At 39.1% G+C, this 25782-nt stretch overlaps 1 protein-coding gene across 1 annotated transcript in view; it reads left to right on the top strand.

Moving 5' to 3' along the window:
* The window catches only part of CRYBG1 (crystallin beta-gamma domain containing 1), a 52999-nt gene that overhangs the window by 10189 nt on the left and 17028 nt on the right, over positions 1–25782 (top strand). The window contains exons 3-11 of the mRNA XM_020892381.2: positions 1756–1803; positions 1891–2009; positions 4049–4217; positions 6556–6695; positions 14961–15087; positions 17271–17306; positions 17980–18137; positions 19058–19184; positions 19279–19424. Of these exons, the coding sequence (XP_020748040.2) occupies positions 1756–1803; positions 1891–2009; positions 4049–4217; positions 6556–6695; positions 14961–15087; positions 17271–17306; positions 17980–18137; positions 19058–19184; positions 19279–19424 (1070 nt within the window). The remainder of the gene's footprint in view (positions 1–1755; positions 1804–1890; positions 2010–4048; positions 4218–6555; positions 6696–14960; positions 15088–17270; positions 17307–17979; positions 18138–19057; positions 19185–19278; positions 19425–25782) is intronic.

Here is a 25782-nt window from a genome sequence, read left to right as displayed (position 1 = left end):
TTCCTTGCCCCAGCTGTTTAAGAGATAACTACTCCGAACAACCTTGGAGAAGAACAGGCCCCTTGAGACAGTAGATTTCCACACATATGCCTATATATACTTACTCTTTTCTTGGGTTACTGCAGCCGCTCACTAATCTGACTGCTGCCCCTTCTCGCCTCATTAAAGGTGATCTGTTCCTGTAAAGTGCCAGTCTCATTCTTTTTCCAAACCTCGCTTTCTCTAACTCCCTTACCCTACACCATGTGGTCCAGCCAGTAAAAAAAAAATAATCAAGTAATTAATACTGAGAAAAACTTAAAACGGAACACACAAATGCACATTCCAGTATCCACCAGAACAATGATGTCATCACATGTCATGGACCCTCTGGAAAATTCTGCTCTATACCTGTGAGAGAAAGTGAAAAAGACAAATAACCTTTTCTAATTATGAAAATCGTTTTGACGTCCTGGACTCTCTGCAAGGGCACTGGGGACCCTCCAGGGACCCCTGGATTGCACTTTGAGAACCACTTCGGTAAACAAATAAAACTGAATCAGCCTATAGCACTTAGAAATCATGTGGTTTTTAAGAATTTGTCTCAAGCACAAAATCGCCACTGGTCCACTTCTCATTCATTACAGCCTTATTCTCTCTCCTTAATCATTCTTAGATCACTTCTCTCATTTAACAACAATCCATTGAGTCTGACAACAGGGTACACAGTTTCACTCTGGAATCTCTTGAAAACCCAGTCAAGTGGAGTGAAAAACAGAGTACTTTATACTTTCTCTAGGCCTTTTTATGATTAAAAAAAAATTATTTTTTTTTTTGTTTTTCTTTAGGTCTTGGGCTTTGTTGACTGTATAAGTATTCTCTTTTTAATGTCTGAAGTTTTATTTTAATATCAGGCTTCTTCTTTAGCTTATCTTCATGAAATGTGCACATATAAATAAGCACATGGCACTTTAATCTGTAATAATGCTCTACGGAGGCCTTCCTGTGGTCTTTCAGTCATAGTCCACCTGGTGTGATACCAGAGCCATCAGATCACAGGCAGTCCTTAGAATGGGTATCTTGGTCAGCAATGAAAGTAGTCCATGTTTTACCATATTTTTACAAGTGTAATTCTGTTTTTATTATCTTAAACATTTCTAGTTTTACTGGTCTTGTCAATTGGGCTTGAAAATGATTAGTTTTGTAGTTGTATAAAAATACATTTTGCTTATCTAAAAGGGATTAAGAAACCCTGTGCAATGAGCATTGTGAGATATACCATAAACATTTTATTTAGTAGTTATGTGATGAAAAAACAGTATTTATAGATTCAGATAAGATGTGTATAGGAACACACAGAATTGATTTAGCTCATTCTGGATAAGTAATTGATCCATTATAATTTATCTGTTTATTTGAAATTATACTGGGATGGTTTGAATTATGATCTCTTAGCTGAATTCTGGTTCTGTGAACTGGTGTAAAACATAGGTCTGACTCTTGGGCCCTGAACTTCCCAGGTTGGTGAAAATCTCCTAAGCATATAAATGAGGAGAAACTGAAATGGCAAAAATCAGCTAGAGGGGGAAAAAGCCCTTACCTTTAATAGATTCAAGTTTTAATAACTTTGGTATAGATCAAAGTAGATATGTAGATATGTTTCCAAATTGACAAGTGTGAGGCAAATATAACCTTACTTAAAGGATCATGGGAGGGGAAAAGAGGACTTTCCATGAAGTTTAATTATTTGTTGTGTTTTTGTTCATCTGATTACAGACACTTAGAGGAAGCGTCCAGAATAAAGTCAATCCCCGACCTGGAAAAGTAAGATTATTTTCTGTTGCTTGTTTAGAATCATTTTGACCTGACAAAGTGCAGCAGCAGCGCTTGATAGCACTCTCGCTTTCTTAGGTGGTGATATACAGCGAGCCCGACGTCTCAGAGGCGTGTATTGAAGTGTTCAGTGACGTGGAGGATTGTAGCTCCTGGAGCCTGTCTCCTGTGATACTAGTGAAAGTCGTTAGAGGATGGTAAGGGTGGCACTTTTCGTTCCTGACTTGGAGGGTGTGTGTTTCACATTTTTAATTGTCTGTCTGGTCCCCAGTACTTATTTTAAATTATGCCCTTAACAGTGAAAAGGGCAGACAAGACTAGTCTTAGTGAATACTAAAAGTGTATCTAAGAAAAGCGTTTTTTGACATTTCTGATTCTAGGAATGATGCATGTTGATGCTAGAGGAATCAGAAAAATGCAGCAGTATAAATTTCTTTTCCCCATTTTTCCCACATAATGTTGGTTTGGACTAATGATCATCAACATCCGTAATATACTTTTGTTTTTTTAATTTTCTATGAGGTTGATAAGAATTGCACTACTCGTGTTGATAGGCCATGCACTAAGCATGCTAATAGGAATTTTTTAAAATTCTATAAGGGAAAACATCTTGGCTAACTTTTTAAGTGACAGTTCAGTGAAGGACTAACCTAAAATTTATTTTCTAACTTTTTGACAGCAGATAGTTTTTGTTAAGTAAAGAAACTGGTGAAAAAAAATTGTATTACCAGCTTAACTGCTTCAAGGAAATACACAGGAAATTGAATAAAGAAAAGCAGTTTAAAAAAAATCACTTACTTGGCATAAATATGAATCTTTGTACCTATTTATAAACTTAAAAAAAAAAGATGTAGGGTTGTAGGCATTTATGGTTTAAAAAATTAGTAAGCTTTTCTTTGGGTCTCCATTTGATTAAATATGTAGCATCTTTTCTCTTAGGCTTTAGATATTTTAATATATTTTTCTGTATATTCGACATATTCATTGGAAAAATACAATTAGCTTTTGTTCTTAAATTTGAAAACTGAAAATTGTAATTTTGTTTTTAATGAAATACTGATTCTTCAACTTGTTAGCTTCTCTCTTTTCTTAGAAGTATGAGCACTTAAGACTAGCACTGTCATATATTGTCATGAGGTTTTTATTTAGTGTTTGTATGTTGCTGAGAAGAATAAATGTGCTTTCTGGGTCATTAAAAAAGTATTACATAGTATATTTGAAAGTTACTTAAAGAATGGATCATAAAAATTCTCATCACAGGAAGAAAGATTGTTTAACTGTGAGGTGGTGGGTTTATTAAATAAACTTACCATGGTGATCATTTTGTAATATACACACATATCAAATGGTCATGTTGTACAGTCAAAACTAATACAATGTTATATGTCAATTAGATCTCAATAAAACTGGAAAAATGCTTTCCATTAGCATGCATGTAGTAGTCCTTTGTATCAGTATATCCATTGATATGGCTCTAATATGTAAGTTAAAACCCTCAAAAGTGTTTTTTACATATATAAAAAGAAAAAAATTACAATAAAAGTCCATTTATCTGACATTACTATGTTTCCACCAACTGGCAAACTTACTATGCTATAGAGCTACTATAAGAATTAGCAGCTCAATAATGTTCATACTGATAGTCAAAAGTTCCCTAAAATCCTGCTTGTTGTTTTGTTTTAGTTGCTAAGTCATGTCTTACTCTTTTGCAACTCCATGAACTGTAGCCCGCCCGGCTCCTCTGTCCTCTGGGATTCTCCAGGCAAAAATACTGGAGTGGGTTGCCATTGCCTTCCCCAGGGGATCTTTCTGACCCAGGGGTCAAACTTGCGTCTCCTGTGTATCTCCTGCATTGGCAGGCAGATTCATTACCACTGAGATACTGGGGAGAGAATTGGCCACTAATATATTATTTATAAGGGGTTCCCTGGTGACTCAGATGATAAAGAATCTACCTGCAATATAGGAGACCCAGGTTTGATCATTGGGTCAGGATGATCCCCTGGATAAGGGAATGGCTACCCACCCCACTATTCTTGCCTGGAGAATTCCATGGACAGAGGAGCCAGGTGGACTGTAGTTGATGGGGTTGCAGAGTGGACATGACTGAGCAACTAACACACACACACGCACACGTTCACACTCACACTCACACACTCTATTGGCCAGAATATTTGACTAATCAAAATCTCTCTTATCAAGACTGGCTAATAGTTTTGCTGTGTTTTATTCTTAGTTGGATTTTGTATGAGAAACCAAATTTTGAAGGGCACTCCATCCCCTTAGAAGAAGGAGAATTGGAACTCTCTGGTCTCTGGGGTATAGAAGATATTTTGGAAGGAAATGAGGATGAGGCAGTGTCGACTAAGCCCATGGTGATTGGTTCAATCAGACTTGTGGTCCAGGTGGGTAAAATTAGTAAGCTTTTAATAAAGGCAAACTGGATTTCATCGTTCATTCAGCAAATACTTATTGAATGCTGGGTGTGATTCTTTTGAGAGTTTTGTTTTGTGATAAAAGTGATTGGGAAAAATATTTTGTGTTTTATGGATAGGTTTTCTATATTTAAAATATTTGTACACATTAATTAGAAACATTCTAATTAGTCTTTTTTTTCCAGAATGAATCCTGAAACATGAATTTCTCTTTCCTGGCCCCCATTGCCATCTGCAAATGTGTTTTATTTAATAACCTAGTTTTGATGAACTCTGTAAGAACAGATTTTTCTTTTACTTATTTTTTTGGTTGCTCTGTGAGTTCTTATTACCTTGAGTGGCTTACAGGAGTATTTTGAAAGCTAAATAATCCAAAGATAATTCAGTTATTAACTCTGGGATTTCACGTGGGTTTTAAGAAAATAAGTATTTAAGGCCACTTTATGGATTGGGTAAACATTTCTTGGTTATTCATTCATTAACAAGGAAGTTGAATCAGTTCTTTGTGGCTCTTGGAATTTGATTCTTTACCTTTTAAAAATGTAAAAGGTATCTTCCAAGTCAAAAAGCTCCATTTGTGTATTATTAGACTTGGGTATCAGAGTGCAACAGGGGAAAAAGACATGTTCCAAAATGAGAATGAGTAAGAATGACTAACAGTTTTTGGCAGAAGAAAATGTTATTTCCTGGGTCAACATTTCTGAGTGACTTAGATGGTAATTGGTATTCTGAATGATTTATCTCAATAATTTTTTTTTTAAATTTCAATCTCTTAATAATTTTAAGTACACAATGTGATAGACTTTATGTAAGATGTAACAGACACCATTTTGAAATGTCATAGTGGAATAATTTATCTGCAGTTTTTATTTATTACTCATAATAAAGCAATGTTTTAAAATATCATTCAAATCTTATCTCTTACGTAGTGTCTCTCCTTCATTTTTCTGAATTCACTACTCTTTCTTGGCCATATTATAATCTGCTTTTTCTGTAATTGTAATCATTATATAAGTACATGTTGTTTTCCTTTAACACTGACTCTCAATCTCTTTTTTACTCTCTCTGTACCGCTTACTGATGGTTAAACTCCCACTTGTAACATCTCTCAATGATTTGCAACTATGAGAGATACTAGAATCTGGTGGGGTGGGGATTTAGGGTCCAGGAAGGTGGGCTGAGGGGAATGAAGCACACTGGTACAGACCTCCTGTTTTGGCTGATGACGGCAGGCCTCATGCGATTAGTGCTTTTCATGGTATTACATGGTGTGGGGTTTTACTGAGCATTATATCCCACTGATATGATGTGCTTTCAATATTTTACCTTTCTTCTTACTATGGGATTTAAGTTTTTTTCCTGTCTTAAATAATGTTTCATGAATATTTTTGTGCATTTAGCAATGTATACATTTTATGATTCATTTCCTTGCGATAAGCTTTTCAGAATGGTGTCATGTTAAAGAGAAGGAACACTTTTATGGTTCCTAGTACATGATGAATTTTTTTTTTTAACAGATTGTGTTTATGGTTCCTTGACACATAAAAGTCATGACATATATTCAAGGGAGTCACCTTTTCAGTTCACTAACTTTCTTTCTTTTGTTAATATTTGAAAGAGTGGCCCCTGAGCTGACCCAAGTGTTACCATTTTTTCTGTACCTCAGTTCACCTTGCTCTGCAACATGGAAGAGGTTCAATAAACATTCGATCAGGGCTCAGGCACTCAGCCAGGAGAGGCCTTTTGTAGTGTGTCTGATGGACAGGCAGGGCATGGAACAGTGACCAAAGTGCAGAGATTTGTAAATCACCGTAAACGATTTGCCTTTATGACTTAGACCAAACCCATATCATAGTCAAGGAGTGTTACCACAGGGGCCCATGGGCACAAAACAACAGTTGAGGAAGCAGCCACTCTGTAGACTAGTGTCTCTGGATATGGATGGTCACAGGAGAGCAAGGAACTGAAACTCAGGTTACTAAGGAAAGCCAGGCAGGTTTTTCAGTGAAGACAAGGGAAATAAATAATGTTCCAAAACTCTTGAGATGCATTTCTGGTGGTCTTTGCTTGAATGTCATGCTGAGATACATGACTAATGCAATGTGTATGCCCCCAAAGATCACATATTAGGTCATGAGTGAGAACAGGAAAGGGATAAAGTAGCAGATGATCTCTGCAATGTATGTGTATATTTAAAGCTTATTTTAATTATTTAAAAAAAGGAATAATGAGTTTACTGTAGAGTTTAATACATGGTGTTACTATTATACATATATACTGTATTCATGTAATTTTTTTTCTTTTTTAGGATTACAGAGTTAGTCAGATTGACTTATTTACTGAACCAGAAGGGTTAGGACTTCTGAATTCCTACTTTGATGATACCGAAGAAATGCAGGGGTTTGGCATAATGCAGAAGACTTGTTCCATTAAAGTACATTGGGGCACGTGAGTATTTTATTTGCAATACAGTTTTAATGAAGGTCTTTTTTGAGTGTGAAAAGAGGACTTCAGATAATCTATCTCTAATTTGTTATCCTGTTAAGTATTGACTAAAAGCTTTTATTATTATTATTTTTATAAGGCACATAAAAATCTGATTTTTTTGGTTACTATGTTACTGTAACTCAGCTTTCTTGTAAATGATAATGATTTCTTGGAGGAAGTGCAGGGAGAAAACTGCATTTTTAATGTGGAGATTTCCTTATCGCAAAGGAACTTGATTCATTCAGAGCTGAGTTGCAGATTATACCTACATGGTAATTCAGAGGAGGTGATTCAAAGCGTGTGTGCCCCTGATATTTCAGGTGGGATGGAGGCCAACATGCATACTACTTCCTTTAACAGTTTCACACAATGCTTTCCAAAGCCCCTAGGATGTTGATTTCAAAAATTACAGGAAACTGCAAGAGTATTTTGAAGGAAGCGGGAATATTTCAGATAGGGGAGAAATTAGGCTAGAAAGTGCAGGCTGCAGAACTGAAGCTGGTGGCCTCTGCAGTGGAGTGCACAGCCCTGGGCATGTGATAGACATGCACCGAAATGCAGGAAAAAGCACTAAAGCTTCTGTATATTTAAAATCTCCTTTTCAGATGTTATCTTTGTGTATATTTTCTAATAAGTTTATAGTATATTCAGTTACATATACATAATTTATAAGTATTCATATATTCAGAGACTGCTCAAGAGTTTGTATTAATGGAATATGAGTAAGATAGTACATATGCAATGAATCCAAAGGTAAAATACTACAAGAAACATAAATTATGGAGAGGGACCGTGGAAGTGCTACTTTAGAGAGTAGTCAGGAAAGTCCCTGGTGACTTTCAAGCAGAGATCTGAGGACATGAGGCAGTCAGCTGTGGGACATCGCGGGGAGGCAGGGTAGAGGAGTGTCCTAGGCTGGAAGCCCAGTGTTTGCAAAGCCCTCCAGGGGTTGTTTGAGCAATTGAGGGGAGGTCTGGCTGCAGTAGAGTGAGCCAGGAGGACTGGTGGTGGAGAGGGCTCACATCACGTCAGACCTTGTAGGACTCCGGAGGGATTTTAGGTGACTCCAAGGAACATAAGAAATCATTGGAGGACTTTAATCTAACTTGTGTTTTAGGAGGATCACTCTAGCTTCTGTGAAAAAGTAAACTGTAAAAAGCTAAGAGTGGAAGCAAAGATTTGCAGTTACACAGGCAAGAAGTGTTTTGGTGACTTGGTGTGATGGTAGTGGTAGAAGAACAATCAGATTCTGCATACATTTTGAAGCCAGAACCAACAACATTGGTTGACAGATTTTATGTGGGGTATGAGGGGCAGAGAAATGTCCAGGGTTTGGGACCACAGCATTTATTGGAATAGAAAAAATGGGGAGGGGGAGTGAAATCCAGGTGTTACATGACACTGGAATCTTACATGGGGTAGGGAGGCTAGAGATATAATCTGGAGTTGTGGGCATGGAGAAGGTATCTAAACCCCACGCTAGATGAGATCTCCATGCCTAACCTCACTCATTATTAGAGAAATGCAAATCAAAACCACAATAAGGTATCTTCTCACACCTGTCAGAATAGCCATCATCAAAAAGTCTACAAACAATAAATGCTGGAGAGGATATGGAGAAAAGAGAACCCTCTTACACTCTTGGTGGGAATACAAACTGGAATAGCCATGATGGAGAACAGTGTGGAGATTCCTTAAAAAACTGGGAATAGAACTGCCATATGACCCAGCAATCCCACTGCTGGGCATACACCCGAGGAAACCAGAACTGAAAGAGGCACATGTACCCCAATGTTCATCGCAGCACTGTTTACAATAGCCAGGACATGGAAGTAGCCTAGATGTCCATCGGCAGATAAATGGATAAAGAAGTTGTGGTATATACATGCAATGGAATATTACTCAGCTATAAAAAGGAACATATTTGAATCAGTTCTAATGAGGTGTGTGAACCTGGAGTCTATTATACAGAGTGAAGTAAGTCAGAAAGAGAAAGACAAATACTGTATATAATGCATATATGTGGAATTTAGAAAGATGGTACCAACAATTCTACATGCATGGCAGCAAAGGAGACAGAGATGTAAAGAACAGACTTTTGGACTCAGTGGGAGAAGGCAAGGGTGGGATGATTTGAGAGGACACCACTGGAACATGTATATTGCATATGTAAAATAGACAGCCAGTGCAAGTTCAGTGCATGAAGCAGGGCCCAAAGCCGGTGCGGGGACAACCCAGAGGGATGGGGTGGGGAGGGTTCAGGATGGAGGGGCACAGGTACACCCAGGGCTGATTCATGTTGCTGTATGGCAAAAACCATCACAATATTGTAAGGCAATTATTCTCCAATTAAAACAAATTAATTAAAGAGCAGGAAGGTCATCTGAGCTTTGGGCACTTTTCTATTTAGAGATTAGGAAGAAAGGGAGGAATCTAAACAAAGGTTTCTTCGTCTCTTGCTGCTTTTGAGTTTTTCAACATCAGAGAGGCCTATAAGTCTTTTTTCTCAAAGTATTTAAGGCTGAGAACTATCACTAACTCACTCCAGTATTCGTCCCTGGAAAATTCCATGGACAGAGGAGCCTGGCGGGCTGCAGTCCATGGGACTGGAAGGAGTTGGACATGACTGAGTGACTGAGCTTGCACACATTTATCATATTTTTATCTCCATGTCTGGATGATATAATGACTCAGGCTTGGGCTATGTGGAAGCGTAATGAGCTACAGTTAAATAACATTTCTTACCTTGACAGTGAGTTTAACCTGGTCTTACAGGTGGTAGTTACAAACCAGTCGTATTTTACACATTTTGATGGGCTTGCATGGTGGCAGACACTTTTTTTCTGGTTCTTCATTGCCATCAGGGTAATAGAAAGCTGCCTTAGAAGTCAGTTCAGAGTTTGGGCTCATTGAACTCAGTCAGCTTGGTGCCAGGTCAGTTGTACTTTTACAGATCTCCGAGGGGAGTCTCGATGGGTTGGGAGAATCCAGCTGGTCACAAGTATTCAAGCTGGTACAGCAGTCCTGTGAGCTGACGGAAGAGGAGACTTCACTCTGTGGGGGTGCTTCTTCCGATTCCATGAGGGGATTTACTCCAGGGCCTGTTCAGTCCGCATCAGGCTTTTCTGCACGTACATACATTCAGAGTGAAGTGAAGTGAAAGTGGCCGTGCTGTGCGACCCCAGGGACTAGACAGTCCATGGGATTCTCCAGGCTGGAATACTGGAGTGGGTAGCCTTTCCCTTCTTCAGGGATCTTCCCAACCCAGGGATCGAACCCAGTGTGTTACTTGCTAATTTCTTATTTGGGAAAATGAGAACTTTCTAACAAAATTTTCCTCTCACATTGTGTTGAGTGTAAAGTTTTTAAGCAGCTGGCAATGCCAGCACCCATCCTTACAGAAGTGACTTATCTTGAGTCTATTTCTAATAAATAAAATTAAGGAATTTTAAGACTTCAAAGGCAGCATAAAGAACATCTGTTCCAACACCATCATTTAATCAAGGAAGACAGGTTTTGGCCACTTTATCAAGTTGGATTAATTGTTAGGATTAGTTGTCAGAAGAACAGGTACTAGAATGCAGGTGTTCTGAAGTCAAGGGACTTTTTTTAATAGCCACATATCTTTGGTCAATGCTAACATGAAATACTTGATATATCAAAATATACATACGTATGTGAACTATGAAGCCTAATAATCAAACAAGCCCGTCATCATGCAACTGAGAACCTCACTATTACTGACACTGCTGTAGCACCCAGCACAGTCCACCTGTCCTCATCCCTCTGACTTCACATGTGAGATCCCTCTCAGGAATTTTGTGTTTTTCTCAGTCCCTTGTTTTGTAGTGTTACCATATAGTATCTGTCCTTGCACTGTTTTAGTTGTGCTTGCTTTTGAAATTTATAAAAATGTTATTAAACTTTTAAAATAAGGAACTGTGGATTGTTCCTTTTTCTACACATTGTTTCTGAGAGCCCCCATATTGATAAGTATATCTGTACTTATTCTTTTTCATTGCTATTTAATATTCACTGCATATATTTTCTTATAGAGTATACTAAAGCCCAACATTTTATTATGAAAGTTTTTAGACATAAGCACAAAAGTAGAAAGGATAGCAAACACCCATATGCCCTCCACTTTGATTCAGTAATTGTTACCATTTTGCCATATTTGCTTTATCTTTTTTTCTGAGTACTTGAAAGTAAGTTGCAGATATTGTGACCCTTCTTTCCTATAAACTTCATCCCAAATCTCTCTATAATGACATTTTCCGACAAAACTACCATTGTCACACCTCAGTAATTTTCAATATGGCCATGATAATATCTACCCAATAGTCCATAAATAAAATTTCCCCATTGTTTCAGGAATGTCTTTTATAGATGTTTTTAATTAGTATCCAATCAAGGCTCATATATTTGGTTGTCCTGTCTCTTTGAAAAGTCTCTTTTAATCTCTAAAATACCCCCATCTTTGTTTCCCATGCCATTGACTTTTTTTTGAAGAACTTAGGTCAACTGCTTAGCGTATGTGCCATAGTCTGGATTTTCTGAGTGCTTTTTCATGGTATCATTTAACTTGTTCTTCTGTTGCCTGAAATTTCTATATACAGGTAGTTAGGTCTTCAGGTATAATCAGATGCAGATTGAAGGGTTTTGTCAAGGATGTTACTTCTGTAGGTAGTGACACATACTTGTGCTGCATTAATCAAACCAAGTTTGGTTGCTCGGTCACACTGTGCTTCCCACTCCTCTCCATGGTAAAGGTACCAGTCCCCCCTTGAGATTCAGAGCCTGCTCTCGTTTGAATAACCTCAAAGTTGGCACATTCATATTTAAATCTTCTGACTATCCCCTTGGTTTCTGTATGTAGCCAGCATTCATGTGCAGCCAAATCTAGAGAATAAGACTTAGGATCCAGCTGGAAAAACTGTTTTTGGTTTAAGAACAAGTGAACAAGAACGGTTTTTCTTGTCTGATTCAGAGGGTGTTTCTGAAAGAGTAATTACATGAATGCTTTTCATGAATGTATGGATGACCATTGTTATTAGTTCAACAGTATTCCTTTGTATGTATATATTTGTTAGTTCAACATTAGTTCAACAGTATTCCTTTGTATGTATATATTTGTTATTTGGGTTTTTTATAAAAACGTTTTTATTCATTTATTTATGGCCGTGCTGGATCTCTGGTGCTGCACAGGCTTTTCCCTAGTTGTGGCACGAGGGCTTCTCACTGCAGCGGCTTCCCTCGGGGCAGAGGACAGGCCCCAGGGCACGCGGCTCCGCAGCTGTGTCTCCTCGGCTCCAGGGCACGGGCTCAGCTGCCGTGTGGCCACATGGGGTCTTCCCAGATCCGGGATCGAACCCGTGTCTCCTGCACTGGCAGGCAGATTCTTCACTACTGACACTAGGGGAGCCACATTTGTTATCTTTTCTCAAACTCATACTTTATAGACGTACAGTTTATTCATAATATAGGCAAAGGCTGAATACATGAGAAAATAAAAAAATACCATTAGAAAGTGAAATAACACTGCCTGAAGGTAGTTTATCTCCTGATGGCCTTGTGAATAATGTATCTCATTGGAATAGAATTTAGGGGGAAATGGATCACACTCTGTATATGAGTTTTCAGATCCCAGAGTCCACCCACATTCACAAATGTCTGTTTGAGTTACCCAGCAGGCCCTCAGCACTCACTGAGGAAGGACTTGGAAAACAGCAGTCTTCAGGTGTGACAGTTTATGTGTTCAGGCTTTTGGACAAAACCCTCTTTATCCCAGATTACCTTCCTTCTATAAGTGTTAACATGACTAAGCCATATGCTTCAAGGAAAGTGAGATGTTTAGTATCAGATGAATACATACGCTTAGAACTCAAACTATAGAAGAAAAGACTTAATGAAAGAGTACTTCAGTAAGCACCATGTCAGAATCTCAGAATCACTGGTTGATGAGCCATCCTCTGTGTTTATAAAAAATTCAGATTGTTCATTTGTGAAGAGTCAGACCTCAAGGCCCTTGGCTTGTTATTGGCCTAATAGCACACTTTGTAATAAACTGCTGTTGTTTAGCTAGGGCATGAAATCAGTGTGTGATGCGCCTTTGAGAGCTTTGGGCTCCAAAAAAAGATGTAGTGCATTCTCTTTTTAAAATTTATTTTTAATTGGAGAATAATTCTTTACAATGACTTGTTGGTTTCTGCCCCACAACAGTGGGAATCCGCCGTAGTATCTATGTGTCCCCTCCCTCCTGAACCTCTGTCTCACCCCCGCACCCCGTCCCACCCCTCTGGGGTGTCTGAGAGCACTGGGTTGGGCTCCCTGTGTTACCCAGCAGTTCCCCACCTACCTGTTTCACATATGGTAAAGAATGTTTCCGTGCTATTCTCTTAATTTGTCCCATCCTCTCCTTCCCCTGCTGTGTCCACAATCTGTTCTTTCTGTCTGCATCTCTGTTCCTGCCTTGCAGATAGGTTCATCAGTGATGAAATGCATTAACTGTCATGCTTTAAACAGGAAGAGGTTTAAAGGACTCCACTCTTAGCCTCTGGTTTCTTGTGGTTTAGGGGTATTGCAGTGGTATTTGAAAGATTTCTCTTTTTTCCCTTAATTTATTATTGAAGTACATATAGCATTTGTCTTCAAAGGTACATAACAAATCATACCTGCGTAAGCTGAGTGAATTTTCAAAGGGTAACCATCACTCAGATCAAGAACTAGCACATAACCAATATCTTAGAAGCCTCCTCATTCCCAACTCCTCCCAGTCGTCCCTGTAACTATTACCCTGACTTCTAACACTGTGGATTAGTTTTGATTCCCCCACCCATACACCACACACAGCCTCTCAGCATTGTGTGTGTGTGTGTGTGATAGGTCTCCAGTAGGATTTTGACTGTAAATCCCTGTATAATTAGTAAGTCTAAAGAAGTTACTGATTTATCCAGGAGAATCTGAAACAGAAACCATCACCAAAAATGTGCCCTTGGGCCAAGATTGTGAACAAGAGAAAAGCAAAGAGGGGAGAATCAGAATCATTTTGTAGGCAAAAGATTACCTTTACAGCCAGCTTCCTCTTGGCCTGTGCTCTGGGGAACTTGGCACAGTTAGCCCAGCTAGGATGCTTTAGCAAAACTAATAAAAGAATTGGTGAGTATAAGTGATCACCAAAAATTCCACATTTGCTTGTCAAGAGGGTATATTACCATCTCTCTTATAAAGAAATCACTTCTCCAGCAACAGCAACTTCACCAGAACCCTCCAAGGAACCAAGAAACTGATAAGACTGCGCAGTCTTTAGGCACAGTTCATGTGAGGCATGGTTTTCTGGTTTCCTGGTTTCTAGCACATTAGAGGAGGGTGAGGCTTCTGGTTGCCTGACCACAGCAGAAGTGATAGCTGACAAGCCTGATAGAAGGGTGTGGTATTGAAAAACCGTAAAAATCAAATCCAAGAGCTCAAAAAGCGTTGGGCCCATGAACAAGCAGTCTTTACAGACTTTCAGAGCCCCCCCAGACACCACTGTGCATTAAGTCATGCTCCCAGCGATGATCCTGTGTGACTGTGAAAGCAGAAATTGTGCTCAGTGCGCTCTCTGGAATGAGAAAGACTGCTGTCCAAGAATGGCTGGGAGCTTGGCTTTGGGGTCAGCTTGGATCAGCCCTGCATTTAGTACCTCTAGCTGTGCGGCCCTGGGCAATTTAGCTTCACCTGTAAAATGGGGACTGTATCTTTTCCTTGTAGCACTGTTGTAAGGATCAGATGGAGTTCCTTGGAAGCTCTAGATATTTGTTAGCTGTTACTAATTTTTGATACTATGACATGATTAGGTGGAACATCCTATTTTTGGTTACAAATGAGATATAACCTTTTAAAGTGTGAAATCTCCTGGCTGGAGTCTTTCTAAATACATTCACAGTGCAAAAGATAACTACTTTTATTACTTGGAAGTAACAGACATTTAAACTTTGAAACAGTTCATAATAGAAAGTAAAATCAGTGGACAAAGCTAGCCAAGCCAAGGAAACAAACAAAAGGTCAAGAAGAGGTGCACATAATGGCTTATTCCTCCTGGAGTCCAACATTACTCTATGAAGTGCACCCCTACATCATCCGGACCCACATCCTCCCCTGTTCTGGTCCCCTCTCATCTGTGGGGTGCAGTGTTCCACTGACAGAAATGATGAATTATCTGTTTCTTCCTTGGTACTTATTTAGATGGCTGATTTATGAAGAGCCTGGATTTCAGGGTGCCCCTTTTATCCTGGAACCTGGTGAATACCCTGACTTATCCTTCTGGGATACAGAGGAGGCATACATTGGATCCATGCGGCCACTGAAAATGGTAAAGATGGAATACAATCATGTGTTCTTAGAGTCAGTAATTCTTTGCTTGACTTTGATAATTCATGGGAATGTGACTTTAAAGCAATAAAGCAGAGTTTTAAAAGATAAATATGTAGAGGATGGGACTTATTGCTAGATAGAAATAATAGAAAGGATAACTTGATAGTTGCTCCAGATGGAAAAAAAAAATGTGGATAAGCCCATAGGTGTTCTTGGGCATGCAGAGTCACTGATGTGTGTGCACAGCTCAGCCCAGGGCAGATGTGAGAAGTGAGAAAGTAAAGAATTAAATCAGGAGGACAGACAAGGTCCAGCTTGTAGGTGTTAGAGAAGGGGGATGATTAGGAGAGCATCACGATAAGTCAGGGCTTCCCTGGTGGCTCAGATGGTAAAGAATCCGCCTGCAATGTGGGAGACCTGGGTTTGATCCCTGGGTTGGGAAGATCCCCTGGTGAAGAGAATGGTAACCTACTCCAGTATTCTTGCCTGGAGAATCCCCATGGGCAGAAGAGTCTGGCGGGCTACAGTCCATGGGGTTGCAAAGAGTCAACACGACTAAGTGACTAAGCACAGAACAGCACAATAAGTCAGGTGGATCTTAAAAACCAAGCAGGATTATTTTAGATGGCGACGTCGGAGCTAGACTGCCCGAGCCAGGTCAGAGCTGGCAAGGGTAGGCCTTGCCGAGGACCAGCTTGCTGTAATGACAGGGGCCAGGCTGGGTGACTGCACTGGGGGCCTGAAGTCAGACGCCCAGGTGAGCGTTGTCCTTCAGAGCCCTCCCCTTAGGAAGGATTCTGTGCTTCCTTCCCCTGTATTTTGCCTGGTTCTCTGTTTCTTCTGCAAGACTCTAAGCGTTGGGAGGCTCCAAGCTGTACCTGTCTTGACTTCATGTTGAGCTGCATCATAGGAGGTGTTCACTAAACACTTACAGCGTGAGTGAGGCTCCTGTTACCAATGTGCTCTTGAAATTCCACCTTGTGGTTGTCTTCTGAGTCAGTTTGAAACAAATTAGAAAGTCAGGAAGATAATTTTTTATCTTAATTTTATCCCTCCTGCCACAGGTTGTAGCTTAATTATCTAAATGTCTGCTTGTCTTCATGCAAATAATTCTGGGCTTTTTTTCTAAAATTAAATCCTCTTTCAAAGACTAAAGTTTTTTCAGTTTTCTGAATATGTAAAAGAATTGCCTCAAGTTTTGAAGGCAGTTTTTAATGATGACCTACAGAATTGTAAAGTTCACAGAATTTGAAAAGGATTCCTTTTGAAAAGCATACTTAGTTGATTGTATGAGCCCTGCTTTGTTGATTACAACCAGCCACATTCCTTTATAATTATAGTTCATTTGCTGTATTTGAGATCTTCGGCTATACTTTATTTTTCACTTATATATGTAACAACCTTTAAAAAAAAAAAACCTTCTGACCTTCCCACTGCTGATTTAAACTCTTACCTTATTTAATACTTCTGTGTGACACCTCTTCTATGATTTTAGTGAGATTTTTGGATTAAAATTTCTTTATTCTAAACATATAGCAACCCCCATAAACCCATCCTCTATGGGATGTTTTAAATTTATCTAAGAGTTTACCTAATTATTTCAGGAGCCCTTCAGATCATATTGTGAACTTAAGTGAACTTCAACAGCTTTGTAAGCCAGAGGTTGCAAAATCAAATGCCTCCAGGGCCAGGCAGCAAATAGGCATGAACAGGCAGACAGGGAGCTGAACCCCGGAAGAGGTGGAGGCGGGCAAACTGGAGCCTGTATCCCTGCTGGAGGGTGAGCCCAGTGCAGGTTAATAAGCACAGAAGGTGAGGGTTGCTGCCTGTGAGAATCTGAGTCCAGAGATGTCAAATCTTAGGGCTGCTTTTTAAGAGAAGTGAGAAATAGGCCTTTTTGGGAGAAGTTTAGAGTTTAAAAAAAACAACAACCAAACACCTATTTGGTTAAAAAGCACAGATACCATGCAGATTCAGCTTGTAGACCACCTCTGTGAGACTCTTCCTCATATCTTTCCTGCATTTTTGGCAGTTTTAGAACTGTCTCCACATCAGGTAAACAAACCAGAATGTAGTTGCTCTGTGTGGGTCCATGGCTTATCACAGACTGCTGCGGGTAATAGCAAATGCTAACTTATCAATGACAAGCCACTTTTCTTACAATATTATTTTTCTTTTCAGGGTGGCCGTAAAGTTGAATTCCCTACAGATCCTAAGGTAATGTACATTTTTAAAGAATTTTATTCCATCTTCATGAAGACAATACTTGTGTGATTTTATGTATCACTTCCATAAAACATAACTGCAGTCAACGGGAGTTGTCCAGCTTATACATGCCATCACCTTCAGGCAAAAGGTGATGCGAACAGCGCGAGTTAGCAGTAACAGTATGTGGAGCCATCGCTCAGAAGGTTCATTGTTGTATTAAGCTGTAATTTGCAGTTGTATTTACTAACTATAGGGCCTGTGGCTACTTGTCGGAAAGGAAAAACCTTACTTTTCAAGACAAGTTCTCCCTACTCTAAAAGTCTCCTTCTGCTAGTTCTGCTTTGCACATCTGTGACACACAGTTTGTTCTATAGTGTTTCATTTTTAAAATAACTTAACAATACTTTGGGCTGAGAAAAATTCTAAATATCAGTTCTAGACATTGAACAAAAACCAATTACGCATCTGTCTTTTGAACCTTGACTTCAGGCTATATCACAGCAGGAGAAAAATTCTGATTTTAAAAATTATATTACAAGATACTTTTATTTAGTTAATTTAAAAATGTGATTATATAATTTTTTGTTCCAGGACTTAGTCATATTAAGTGACTGATTTAGTGTTTAACTATTGAGATATTTAACTTCTTACAACTTACTGGCATATCTCATTTCTGTTATAGGTAGTTATTTATGAAAAACCTTTCTTTGAAGGAAAATGTGTGGAGCTGGAAACAGAGATGGGTAGGTTTATCATGGAAGGAGGTGAAACAGAAGAAGCCACTGGAGATGAACATTTGTCACTTATATCAGTGGGATCTATGAAAGTTCTACGAGGCATGTAAGTAGACAGGCGTGACCTGTAAGGATTCCTTTTTATTCCTTTTAATAACATAAAAGGAATGTTCTCTCCCCCCCAAAGATAGAATTCCAAATTGCAGGGTGGAGTGAATAAACATGTTTTCTTCAGCTAGTTATGACCCGGATTTGATGGGCTGGTTTGGGATCAGTCAGCTGGGCAAGGCTGATAAATTGGGCCATCTAGATTGATCAAATCTACAATCTTGTTTATTGATATTATGCTCCAAACAATTGAACTGTTAGCTTGCTTTCTATTTTTTATGATCATATTTTGCACTTTATAGAGCTTACATACTTTCTTTAAAGTCTACACTTGAAAATGGCTTGTAAATTGCCCAAAATATGCACTATATTAATTATTATTGGAAGAAAGTTCATTCAGTTTTATTTGCTAAAGTTCTTCTGAGTCAGTTATTAAACACACTTAGACAAACATGTACACATACACGCTGACCTCCCTATATTCCTTTAAGGAACATTGGTATATACTTCTTAGGTTAATTTCTTGGTGAAGTGAAGTGAAAGTTGCTCAGTCGTGTCTGACTCTTTGCGACTCCATGAACTGTAGCCCACCTGGCTCCTCTGTCCATGGAATTCTCCAGGCAATAATACTGGAGTGGAAAAAAAAAAAAATAATACTGGAGTGGGTTGCCATTCCCTTCTCCAGGGAATCTTCTCGACCCAGGGATTGAACCCAGGTCTCTTGCATCGCAGGCAAATTCTTTACCATCTCAGCCACCAGGGAGGCCATTCTCCTAGTCTCTTAAATGCTAGAGAAGAATTCCAATAGTCATAATGCATGGGTCCATGTCTAGCTTTATAGCTATTTACATTCATCAGTGACACTGGTATTTTAACAGTACTGAAAATTTCTACTCTTTCATGTTCTTTCTGTTGTAGTTGGGTGGCTTATGAGAAGCCTGACTTTACAGGTCATCAGTATTTGCTTGAGGAAGGAGAATACAAGGACTGGAATGACTGGGGAGGCTACAGTGGAGAGCTTCAGTCTTTACGACCTATATTAGGTGTAAGTTACAGAAAAGCTAACGGGTAATACTTGGGCATTTTTGAATAATAATTGGCTAGCCTTTGACTTTTGAATTTTTTTTTTTTCTCAACAGGATTTTTCGAATGCTCACATGATAATGTACAGTGAAAAAAACTTTGGATCCAAAGGTTCCAGTATTGATGTATTAGGAATTGTTGCTAATTTAAAGGAGACTGGATATGGAGTGAAGACACAGTCTATTAATGTACTGAGTGGAGTGTAAGTGAAATAACCCAATGGGGATTTTAATAGTGAGCTTCACTTTGGTTTGTGTTAAAGTAATGGAGTCTTTGACCCAGAGTAGACACTCAATAAGTACATATCTCAAAAGTGAAACATTAAATTAGCCATTTAATACTGCTACAGTATTTTTATAACTGCTTTTTAAAATCTTTCTCATATAGTATCTTTTATATGTAATATAACATTGGAGCAGACTTTTGAGTTGCATTATGAAATCTACAGATTCACTTCCCTTGTCATTCTTCATGAAAAGAACTCATGAATTTCTTAAGATCGGACACAAATAATAATAGTGATTTAACATTAGAAACCTGAGGTTGGGGCAAAGTCCCATTTGATTTTCTTATGGTCCTACACCTGCTCTATTATATTTCCTATTATTTTTTCCTTCCAGTTATATTAAGATATAGTTGATATACAGCACTCTTTAAGTTTAAGGTGTGCAATGTAATGATATATTCATCCTGAAATGATACCAACATAAGTTCAGTGAACATCATCTCATAGATACAAAACAGAAGAAGAAAAAATGTTTTCCTTGTGAGGAGAACTCTTAGGATTTACTCTCTTAATTTTCATATATAACATAGAGCAGAATTAATTATATTAATCATACTCTACATTATATCCCCAGTATTTATTTATCTAATAACTGGAAGTTTATATTTTTTGACCATCTTCATCCAACTCCCCCCACTTCCCATCTCTGTAACCACAAATCTGATATCTCATGCTATGAATTTGTTTGTTGTTTTTGAAGTATAATTGACTTACAACAATATGTTAGTTCATGGTACACAACATAGTGCTTTAATATTTCTGTGCATTTCAAAATGATCCCCATGATAAGTCCGAATCTGATCTCTTGTCCTATGAGTTTGTTTGTTGTTTTTGAAGTATAATTGACTTACAACAGTATGTTAGTTTCTGGTACATAACATAGTGCTTTAATATTTCTGTGCATTTCAAAATGACCACAATAAATCTAGTTATCTTCTGTCACCATACCAAGATATTACATAATTATTGATAACATTCCTGATGTTGTACATTTCATCCCATGACTCATTTATTTTGTAACTGCAAGTTTGTACCTCTTAATTTCCCTCACCTATTTCACTCATCCTCCCACCTCCCTCCACTCTGGCAACCACCTGTTGTCTGTATCTATGACCATTTTCTGTTTCATTATGTTTGTTTCTTTTGTTCTTAGATTCCACATATAAATATGTGGTATTTGTCTTTCTCTATTTCACCTAGCATAATACCCTCTCTATCCTCCCATGTTGTGCAAAGAGCAAGATTTCATTCTTTTTTATGGTGGAGTAATATTCCATTGTGTGTGTCTGTGTATACACACTACATCTATCTATGTTAAATATATAGGTTGCTTCTATGTCTTGGATATGGAATGCTGCAGTGAATATAGGGGTCCTCGAATCTTTTTGACTTAGTGTTTTTGTTTTCTTTGGAAGAATACCCAGAAATGGAATTGCTGCACTGTGTAGTTCTATTTTTAACTTTTTGAGGAACCCATGTTGCTTTCCATAGTTACTGCACTCATTTATATTCCTACCAACAGCAAACAAGGGTTCCCTTTTGTCTACATCTTCACCAACACTTGTTATTTGTTGCCTTTTTGACAGTAGCCATTCTGACAGGTGTGAGGCAATATCTCGAGGTGAATTTGATTTGCATTTTCCTGATGATTAGTTATGTTGGATATATTTTCAAGTGCCCATTGGCTATCTGTTGGTCCTTTTGGAAAAATGTGTGTTTAGGTCCTCTGCCTATATTTTAATCAGATGGTTTGCTTTTTTGGTGTTGAGTTGTATGAGTCCTTTGTTATTTTGGATATTAACCCTTTATCCGATATGTTGTTTGCAAATATTTTCCCCTATTCAGCAGGTGCCTTTTCGATTGGTTGGTGGTTCCCTTTGATGTACAAAAAGCTTTTTAGTTTGATGTAGTCCATTTTGTTTATTTTTGCTCTCGTTTCCCTTACCTGAGGAGACATATCCAAAAAAATATTGCTAAGACATGTCAAAGAGCATACTGCCTATGTTTCCTCTAGGAGTTTTATGGTTTCAGATCTTAAATGTTAAGTCTTTAATCCACTTTGGGTTTATTTTTTATATGGTGTGAGAAAGTAGTCCAATTTTATTCTTTTCCATGTAGCTGTTGAATTTTCCCAGCACGATTTACTGAAGTCTTTTCCCCTTTGTGTTAATATATTATTGCCTCCTCTGTTATAAATTAACCATATAGGTGGGTTCACTTCTGGGCTATTATTTTAACATAAAAATAATTGTTTCAGTGTACCTGGAATTTGCTACTGAGTGCTTTACTAATGCTGAAGTAAGTTTTTATTGAAAGTTGACTAGTCAAGACTCCTTGGGATGCAAGTGGCTACAGGTCAAACTAAAACGGCATAAGTGATAAAAATGTAATATATTGGCATGCGTACCTGAAAAGCCCTGATGGTACAGGAGTTTAGACACTGTGTGAGCACCTGATCTCCATCTCTTGACTGGGCCTTTGCTGCTGGCTTCACTTTAGGAAGGTCCTTTTGTTACCAACTCCAAGGTCATACTTGCTCGCCATACTACAGGCCAGTAAATCTAGAGACGGGGTATTAGGGCAAGAGATAGTGACTTTTTTGGAAAGCCAGCGGACTGAGAAGATGGCAGACTGGTGTCTAAAAGAGCCATCTTGCTGGGGTTTGGATGCTAGTTTCTTTTATAGAACACAGAAGGGGAAGTGAAGTGGTAAAGTAAAAAGGCCAATAAATTGCTGCGATTGTTCCCTGGTTCTGGCCAGACTCCCCAGGGGATGTGTTGATTTTTACTTTCCTGCAGCCAGGTGGGCCTGGTCAGGATATTTCCTGTGAGCTAAACAAAAAGTATTCTAGGTTAACGCTTGGGTGTGGGAGGCAGAGTTCCCAGAAGTGGACCATTATGTTTAAGCTATGGCAGCATCCCTTTAGTGATTAACTTGTAGCAAAAGCAATAGAGAACACAAAGGCTAAGGCAGAAGAAATGGATTAAATATGGAGTCAGATTTGTTCTACCCTGGTAGTTTAGCAGGATAAAAAATCTGCCTGCCAGTGCAGGAGACACAAGGGATCCAGCTTTGATCCTTGGTTTGGGAAGATCCCCGGAGTAGGAAATGGCAACTCACTCCAGTATTCTTGCCTGGAAAATCCTATGGGCAGAGGAGCCTGGCGGGCTCCAGTCCATGAGGTCGTAAATAGTCAGACACAACTTAGTGACTAAACAGCAACAACAAATCACACTTTCTCTCTGGGGCCTGTGGCAGCAGCATCTGGTTTCTGTTCTTGACTGCTTCCAGTGGAAAGCTTCTCTCTCCCACAGAGGTTCCAGGTTTGACTTTGACTCTGTACACTTAGGTCACATGGACATATCTGAACCAATTACTGTAGCCAAGGAGAAGGCCATGCCTATGATACATGCACAGCTCTGGAGCTGAGATGTAGGGTCAGTCCAATGGGGGCTAGTTATATATGATTGGGCTGAGGGGTTCCCCAGGAACATCAAGTAAGAGTGGAGGCAGATACTGGATTGGCAGGAACAGATGTCTGTTAAAGTGAGCTGTATGATTATTTTTATGGTCCAGGCTGATGTCAGTTATAATTTGTTATGAGAGTATTCTTCAGCGGTCATATGAAATCGACATTGGTTCTGCTGAGAGTGTTTGGTATTAGGTTGTTATGGCCTGAGTAACATAAGCTATATGAATCACTCTAACCTTAACTCTATTGTATTTCAAGAGACTTTCCACAGACGCCCTGGATATTTTAGATGCATCTACAATGTAATATGCTTTTAATGTTAGTAACATCATTAAATTCTTGTGTTGGTTGTTGTTTGTGGCACTGTCTTGGCAGAATGACACAGTGACTTCTGGGGCTTCCATTCTTAGCAGGAAATGCCTTCTCCTAAGTCCTGTTCTGGAACCCTAACGTATTAGAATCTTCCCTAGACAAAGGTATGGCATCCAGAAGTCATCTGAAATATTGCTGTGGCTATATAGTATTTTTGACTGCCTTCAAAGTAAACTATTTAGAGGGAGAATATACAATGACCAGCTCAGTATGGGGAAACGGTTGAACATTTTGATACTCACCAGGTGTGTTGGGTCCATTAGTCAGAGCCCAGTCATACACCCTAGCAGAGGAAGCAAAAGGATGCTGGGTGGATTCCCATCAGGCATGTATGTAGATTATGCTATTAGCACAGGTAAAACTACTGTGCCTGGAGTCAGTCTCTTTTATCCAGCCCTTGTTTACTTAAAATCTGTTTCCTTTATAAAATGTTGCTTTTATGTGCTTCTATTTTTAGTCATTTCTAGTTGCATTTCCTGGCTTAGGCTTTTTCTTTTTGGTTGGTTGGTAGCAGTTGGGCTTTGTTGTTGGGGGAAGTTGAAAGGAGGCGTGCATGTGCATGCACACACACACAGCCACTTCCTTTTACATTCTGGGTTGTAGAAGTGCTTCAGTTTGCCAAGGCCAGCTGCTTCCTCATATTTCACTCAGTTGATCATTAGACAAATATTTATTGAGGTCTATTATGTGCAAAGCATTGTATCCTCAAAGAAGTTATAGCGTTTATATAAAACATAATTACTGCTACAAAAGACGCAAAGATTAAGTGCTGTGGGGACCTACAGCCGAGAGGAATGAATTTCCAGCTTGGACACAGGGAAGACTTTGGAGGAGGTAGCACTGGAGTTGAGCCCTGCAGGATGGGAAGGTTGAGATGTGCCAGTGTCACATGCGTAATAAATTCCCTGGGTGGTAAACTCATTATTAATAACTCAAACCGAGAACAGCCTTCTGGAAGGGTACCCGTGAATCCAGCAGAAGAGGTTTTAGGAACTACATTTCTTGTTGAAACATTAGAAGAATTGCCTTTACACATCCGCACTCATCACTTCCTAGATCTATGCTATCCTCTTGCTTACCTAGTGAAAACTGGGCTAATTTTTAAAAACGAAGAGCAAAATGAAGTATTTCTGGAATCCAGATTTTTTTCAAAAAGTGTTGTTTTGACTCAACAGAAGGGCAGGTTTGCACTGCTGCTCTTAAATCCTGAGCAGTGATCCCAACGAGCTGAGATCTGTTCGTACTTATACTTGCCCGCCCTCCACCCCTTCCTATCTTGTAGACAGAGAAGTGTTGATTCATATGTTCAGAATATGCTTAAACAAGGACAGGAAGGAGTTTTTTTACTAAGAGTTTCAGGTATAAGTTATAAATAGACTCTAGATGATAGATATACCAGAGCATCTCAGAAATGAATTTTGAATTTTTTACCCCCATATTCACGGGTGATTCATCTGGGGCCGCATCTTGGAAGGAAAACAACACTACTGTCAATTCAAGTGACATTTTAATAAATGGGTTTCCTGTTTCAACTTCAGTGAGTTAGACAGGCTTACTTCAGTGTTGGGTGTTTTCTTTTTTTTAAATAAATTTAATTGGAGGCTAATTACTTTACAATATTGTAGTGGTTTTGCCATACATTGACATGGATCCGCCACAGGTGTAAATGTGTCCCCCGTCCTGGACCCCCCTCCCCACCTCCCCATCCCATCCCTCTGGGTCATCCCAGTTCTCCAGCCCCGAGCACCCCGTCTCATGCATCGAACCTGGACTGGGTATTTTCCTACAAGTAATGTATTTTAGTTTTATAGGGAAGTACAGTACCCACACTTTTTAAACAAACACCAACAGAAGCACTGGCTGAAGTGTCTTTCAAAGCTTGCTCGTCTTGTCTCGAGTTTTCTGTCTGTCCGTCCTCACTGGCTGTTTTCCTTTCAAACCTTAAAGTCAAACAGTCAAGCAAAAAGGACTTTAAGCCTCTTTGACCCTCTAACCTTCTGTGCCTCTCTAACTTGCTATGGACCCAGAGCCTTGTCAGGAGAATTTCTTTGTGGTATGTCTTAACCTCTTTGATCTTTCTTTAAGTCCTGGCTTTTGTAAAGTAGATTTTCTTGCTCTGTGGCAATCCTCCCCAGCTGCAGTGTTCTGCCATCCCTCTGTTGGTTCTCTTCATGACTAAGCCAACGGCTGTGTGAACAGAGGCCACACACTCGGGCACCCATGAGCTGTCAGCACTGGGATCTTGGTCAGTGCCTTTACTTAAAAATGAAAATACAGACTTGTACAAAGGTTAAGGGATCTCTTTAAAGTCACCTGATAAGTTAATGTCATGACCATATTTAGAACCAGCCTCCTAATTCTTCATCTCACAGTGTTGGACAATAGAATTTTAAAATTGTTTAATGAGCTTCTGAAGTGGGAGAGCAGTAT

The sequence above is a fragment of the Odocoileus virginianus genome, chromosome 19 (assembly GCF_023699985.2).
Source record: "Odocoileus virginianus isolate 20LAN1187 ecotype Illinois chromosome 19, Ovbor_1.2, whole genome shotgun sequence".
NCBI lineage: Eukaryota > Metazoa > Chordata > Mammalia > Artiodactyla > Cervidae > Odocoileus > Odocoileus virginianus.
Note: the sequence above shows the minus strand (reverse complement) of the source record. Positions and strands in the feature narration are given on the sequence as shown.